Consider the following 7,158-nt stretch of genomic DNA (forward strand, 5'->3'; position numbering starts at 1 on the left):
TTGAAGATTTTAGGAAAATTATAATCACACCGATTCCTAAACAAGGTAAAGACCCTAACTTGGCCCATTCTTATAGACCAATTTCTCTGCTATCATGTGTGCAAAAAACTTTCGAACGTATGATAAAACATAGGCTGGAATGGTGGCTACATAAAAAAGACCTGCTTACGCCCTGTCAATTTGCATACAAAAGAGGAGTGGGTACGCTAGATGCACTTACAACCTTAGTAACAAATATTCAAAATAATTTCTCTAGAAATAACTTTCTTCCAACAATTTTTATTGATATTGAGAAAGCATATGACACCTTAAACTTCATTATGGATTATATTCAGAAAGACATGTTTATGTCAGGGATTTTAACAACCATTTATTAGGCCCAAGATAATATGTTTTTACAGGAATTCCACAAGGAGCTGTCTTAAGTCCTTTTCTTTTCAATTTATACACAGCTGACCTACATAAATTAAAGTTGGAAAAATATCCTTTTAAGATCATCCAATATGCAGATGACTTCTGCATTTACTGTGAAACAAAGAAGAGAGATGAAGCTTTTGGATTTTTAATGGATACCTACAACGTTGTAGAAATATGGTTGGAAGAAAATCACCTTCAGCTGTCGGCCACAAAATCAGCAGTGACCATTTTCAGTAGACATAATATTCCCAATATCGAAACATTTATAGTAAAACAGCGAGAAATTCCTTTTAAAAAGGTAATTAAATATTTGGGCATTATACTGGATCACAAGCTCACATGGAAATTTCACATAGAATATATGTTAAATAGATGTGAAAAAGGCCTAAACTTTCTGAAAATGACAACTAAAACTTGGTGGGGAACAGATGTTCAGACTTCCTTACTTTTTTATAGAACTTACATTCGCTCTATCATAGATTATGGATGTTGGTTATATGGATCTGCCAGCAAGAACTTACTAAACAAATTAAACATATTTATAAACCAGTGTTTGCGTATCTGTATTGGTGCCATGAAGACAACTCCTATTGAGCCCCTTTATGTTGAAGCACGTGAGCCTCCAATTTCTCTTAGAAGACATTTCTTGGCCGAAAAATTTTTACTGAAAATTAAACACCAGAACACTTTTCTTTATACCGAATTAACAAATTTAAACAATTATGATTTAACGAATAAATATTGGATTAAGAAAAATTCTCCAACCCTATGTGAAGCTCTTAGAGAAAACACAGTTTGTGCTGATGAAGCTATTAATTTAAAATCACACACAGATATAAATGATTTTGAAGCTCTTTTTTATAGCGTTAAATGTATTAAACCAAATTATGTTAACACTGGAAGAGCAAATAACAACATTATAACAAGGATCTTATCCAATTGGGATTACTACAGTACTATCTACACGGATGCCTCCAAATCAGAAGACGGTACAGGATGTGCCTTTTACATCCCCATGGAGAAGGTAGAAAAAATGTTCAAATTAAAAGCAAATATTTCCATATTTAGTGCGGAAGCAATTGCCATATATCAAGCCCTACTTTTTGTTTCTAACAGAGATTCCTCCGTTATTATTGTTTCAGATTCCATGTCAGTTCTCACAGCCATTAACCAACCTTTTGTTCCAACCACATACTCCAATCCCTACATAATATTAATTAAAAAATTAGTTAAACACTTTAAGGAAAATAAAAAAAATGTGATATTTATATGGGCCAAAGCACACAGTGTAATTAAACATAATGAACATGTGGACCAACTAGCCAAATTAAGTATTTATTCAGTGGATACCACAGAATTTCTACCGAGTATTTCTGATTTGGTTGCTTCACGCAAGGCAGTTTTAAAATATAAATGGAGTGACCTATGGTCTGAGTTTTGTTTTACCAACCCAAATAGATACACTTCTTTACACACAACTGTCCCTGTTGCACATTGGCACAGAACTTATAATGTCCCTAGGCGTTATATAACAACCATATCTAGGCTTAAATTTGGACATGCTTGTTTTCCTGCTCATCTTGCAAGGATTCATGTGATCGAGAGTAAAAACTGTGTGGAATGTGGAGTAGAAGGTGACCTAGATCATGTAATTGTTGGTTGTGCCAAATATAATTTGGAATCCACCTTATTATATAATAATATAGTTCGTATTACCGGTAAATCTCCGTTTAACGTTTTATCTGCCCTAGCGACTCAAAATAGATTAATTTACGATTGCATAATCGATTTTTTGACCAAATGTAATATTTTTCTTTAGTTAAAAAAAAAAAAATTTTTACTTTTTACCTTTGTTTTCTCTAATTTATATGTTTAATCCTATTTACCGTGGCCTAGTTCTGTCTATGTTATATATTATAATGTCCTGATGGTCCCCTGGACGTGAAACGAGTGACCCATGTTAATTGTATATGTTTATGGATATATATGTGTATGTATTATTTATATTTTTTCTCTTCTTTTTGTTAAATGTTGTAAATTTATCTATTTTAGTCTATTCGATTGCAAATAACTCAAAAACTTTTTACTGTAACTAATGAGATTAAAAGATCATGTAACTGGCTGTATGGCAAACTGCCGAAGCCATAAAAAAAAAAAAAAAAAAACCCAAAGATCTAAGACTATAACACAAGAAAAATATTACCTAGCTCAAATACACAAAACTAAATAACTAAGAGATACTATCAATTTAAGGAACTAAATAACACTAAATATTACAGTAAAAAATAATTTAAAAATATAAAGGGATAACCTCCAGGTAAATAGAGATCAATAACGTCAAAAATTTCAAACAAAACACGGCCAATGGCAAATGCCAATGCCAAAAATATACTGACGCTCAAGTCAGTATATTTTTGACATTTCCACAAAATCACCATCTGAAGAGTCACAATGCGATTCATTTAAATTGATAATTAAAGAAGATATATGGCTTATGTCAATTCTTTCCACTATCTCCCAATATTCATTAACCCTTAACTACTATAAGTCAAAAGTAATTACAAAGTATTATATGACCCATTTTTTTATATAAAGGAAACAAACAAATTTTAATTAATAACTTTTTTATTTATAAATTAAGATTACAAAATGGAGTGCCATAAATGGTTTAAACATAAATTTAAGTTATTCTTTGCATTTTTTTCTATACTTCAACTCAACATTGTAAACATACAGGCATTGTACACTCTGCGCAAACATAGTTCATGTTTCTTTGCTGGCAGAGATGACATCTCTTTCTTTTTTGATTATAATTAGCTTGAGGAGGCTCACAAACACTTAAACATTTAGTGCCAAGAATATCTGTTGCAATAGCTCGAATCTGTCGGGGCACATTGGAGTTTGGAGTTATATAATCTTCTCTTTATGTGTGTAATGTAAAAGCTTTAGGCTAATTATTTTAGGAATTTTTCCCGAGGGATATAATTTCCTTGTCTATAATGCTGTGAAGAATATTAGCGCGAATGGTACCTTTTAAATCAGGCAGAACTGTCACAATATTTTTTTTGAGAGCTATAGTTCTTTTTGTAGGAAATTTCGACTATTTTGTTTTGTCTTTTACGTAGTAGTAATTACTTTGATTCCTTTCTTCCATTGCATATTTATTTTCAGATTGTTTGGTATCTTCACTAGAAGTTTGAATCTGTCTTTTATCTGATAGATCCCAGTCGATATCACTGACCGCACCATGATCACTAAAAATTTCATGGTAGCTATCGCTTTGAACAGTGCCTTCGGCCATTTGGATGATATTGACTTCTGCTTGTATCTCCCCAGCTCCCACTAAAATATTTGTTAAAGACCACGCCGACGTTGACGCAACATTTTCCGGATCGTTAGAAAAAAAATCCTCACCTTGAAATAAGGCATCAATATCTCCGACGGCAAGAGGTTTATTTCTAGCAATTTCAAACTGAAATGAAGAAAATACGTATTATATTAGTTAAAAAACGATAAAAACAATTTCAAATAAAATAAATTAGGATATACTAAATTACTGATATAAAATAATATTTACCTTAAACACAATAATTATATAAAAATTACGTAATTAATATAAGTGGGTCTAATACACCCAGCTACGTCTATAAAACTCGCTAGTTCCAAATAAAATTTATGCACTCTTCACTATTGTATTTCCGAATAAATAAGCTGAGAATAGCCGTAGCCCCAGCCAAAAATTACTTAAGTTGGGAGATTACGTAGTTGTCATGAGCTCTCTGGGTTCGACAGACCCAGATTATAGTAGCTGAGGGTTAATCATGTTTTCTCCTTGCCTAAAATATATTTCCTTCACTCTTCTGGTGTTACCTTAAATTAAAGCAAAGTTATTAACTAAGAATTAAAAAATAATAATTTACCTGTTCTATTGATTTTTTCCAAACATTTAATACTGTTATTTCATTTGTAATGCCAGCAGAAGCTTTATTAGCATCAGAATATCTTTCGCAATCGGACCAAACATTCTCTATTGGATTCAATTGACAATGATATGGAGGCATCCTACAAACACGATGGCCATATTAAAGGGCAAGTCTATTGAATCTGTAAAACAAAATTCATAAAAATGCCATTTATTTGATAAATTGTAATACATGCTGTACTTAAATGCTTAATATGGTAGATGCTTCGTTACAATATCCGTCAACTTCAATTTCATTATGGTCATTGAACAATTAGTATGTCAATTTGTCAATCATTCTCTTAAAAAGTGTTTTGCCCAACGTACATTTGGGATTTTTTTAAATAACATTACATTGCTCATTATAGGTAATGAATTCTGACAAGAGCTATAACCTTATAAATAACAGGTAAACTTGTGTACTGCATCGGCATGACTCACAGCTCTTGTCAAAATTCACTACCTCTAAAATTAATGATGCTTCTTCTAAATTTGGTAAATGCTGATGCTCCAAGCATTTTTTAAAACAACGAGAATTTATTGAATCATGGTAGTGACCAAATTTACTTCCAGTTTTGAAAATAAATTTACAGTTATCAATAAATCCATTTTCGGAACCTGCATGAAGAACAATGTATCGTATACTTTTTTTATTCTTTTCTCTGACTGCACTAATACTACCACTTTGCCAACTTTTGCGGAATTCTTTTTTATTGAATATCCAGGTCTCACACAAGAAAATGGTTTTAGGGAATAAAAATGGATTTTAGTCTACACACAGGGTTTTGAAAAACTGGAGTCTTTTTAAGGTCATATGTGTTTGTTGCAATAAATATTTTCTGTAAGAAATACTGCAATGTACCTATTAGAATTTTAATTCTTTTAAAACTCTATGAAGTGCAGCAATAGAAATCTGAATCTCATCCACTTTCTCTATTTTCTCTCTCAGGGTATGGAGAGTTACATGTTCACCTAAAACGAACAAGGAAAAAGTGTTAAGCCACTATGGCGATTCTTACATAAATGAAATCACAAACAAACGTTAAAACGTTTAAAACAACTAGAAAAAATTAATGCGAGTGAATAATAAAAACAAAATATAACGGCATGTCTCCAGTAAACCAGAAAAACAGAAAACAAAATAGGTATATTGATGGAAGGCAACCGTATTTACGTATTTCTAACTATTGGTCGTCTTCAGTACGATGCAGCTCAGTTAGAAAAGGAGCAGTTAACTTGGAAAAGGATCACTACAGGAGCAATGCAACCGATTTGTGGCATTAGAGTTTCTAAGGCAATGACTAACAATAACCACGGAGGAAGCTACAGCTACCTGAGGAAAGAAATCCCAAACGTTAAAACGTTTAAACCAAATAGAAAAAAAAAACAGAAAAGCAAAAAATAAAATAGGTATATCGTTGAAAGGCAACCGTATATACAAGTGTCTGACTATTGTTCGTCTTGTATGGTATATATATTGTTATATCTTCTATAATATTACAAACTGCTGTTCCGACCTACACCTACGGAACACACCAACTGTCATAAAAGGACATGATATGCTGTCATTTGTTCTGCGGTAGGGAGTTAACCTACATTCATTGTACTGAATTATTCATATCAGAAATATACGATGTAATTTACAAATTACAAGTACATTCATTATTTCATTTCAATCCTGAAGACATCAACCAAAATATATACAAAGTGTGTACGGACAAAACAGTTGGCGACGAGGACGGAGCGAATTACGTTTATATTTTTTAAAAATTGTGCAAAACAACCTGGAAAATGCCAAATACTGTAGACATGCCGATTACGCCAAACCAAGGCGGACTAGCTGAGACGGTCCATCATACAGTACAGACCGTATTTTCCATAGAATCGTACGACGTATCAAAGAAATTCGATAGATGGCTGATGAGGTTGGAAAGTGCGTTTAAAGTATTCGGCATCCCAGAGGGTAAGCAATCAGCTTTTTTATTACATTATATGGGACCAGAAGCGTACGATATATTATGTGATAAGTTATCTCCTCAAATACCAGATGCGAAATCATATGATGAAGTAGTGAATATTATGAAAGAGCATTACAATCCAGAGCCCCTAGAAATAGCAGAAATTTTTCGTTTCATACAGAGAAAACAAATTGAAGGGGAAAGTGTAAAAGATTACCTAACAGTCCTACAAAGATTGGCAATTACTTGCAACTTTAGTGAGTACCAAAAGAAAGCCTTACGAAATCAATTTGTATTTGGCCTATGTAATGAACGTATACACAGTAGATTGCTGGAGATAAAATATCTAACCATCGAAAGGGCCATTGAAGTAGCCTTGAGTATGGAAACATCAGCAAGAGATGCTGCCCAGTTACATAAATCACATGCAGGGATGGTGAATAAAGTTAGTGTGGAAAAGAAGACTGAAAAATCAGCTAATACAACATCAAGAAATGTGTCAAATAGTGGAAATCATGTAAATAAAGTCTTAAACTGTTTTAGGTGCGGGTCTGAGCAACACTTAGCAAATAAATGCCTAAATATATAAATAAATCGTAAATGAAAAAGAGTTACAATGCAATAGATGTAAGAGGAAGGGACATTTGAGCAAGGTATGCATGAGGAGGAACGATACTAGTCAGGTAAATGAGGTAGATGAAGGTCAATTGGATGAAGTTTTATATATTTCAAGCGAACAGTCCCAATACAGAGAAAAATTTATCATAGAATTACAGGTAAATAATGTTAATTTAAATTTTGAAGTTGACTCAGGAGCAGCAG

General features: G+C 32.6%; 1 protein-coding gene across 1 annotated transcript; it reads left to right on the forward strand.

Annotated features, from left to right (window-relative positions):
* The first annotated feature begins 6,169 nt into the window (after positions 1-6,169).
* LOC140438848 (uncharacterized) lies at positions 6,170-6,925 on the forward strand. Its single transcript, XM_072528491.1, has one exon. The coding sequence runs from the start codon at positions 6,170-6,172 to the stop codon at positions 6,923-6,925; it is 756 nt and encodes a 251-aa protein (XP_072384592.1).
* The last annotated feature ends 233 nt before the right edge of the window (positions 6,926-7,158 follow it).

This window comes from Diabrotica undecimpunctata, chromosome 4 (assembly GCF_040954645.1).
Source record: "Diabrotica undecimpunctata isolate CICGRU chromosome 4, icDiaUnde3, whole genome shotgun sequence".
NCBI classification, from domain to species: domain Eukaryota; kingdom Metazoa; phylum Arthropoda; class Insecta; order Coleoptera; family Chrysomelidae; genus Diabrotica; species Diabrotica undecimpunctata.

Coding starts and splice junctions, on each gene's coding strand:
- LOC140438848 (XM_072528491.1), top strand. CDS start 6,170: ATGCCAAATACTGTAGACATGCCGATTACGCCAAACCAAGGCGGACTA.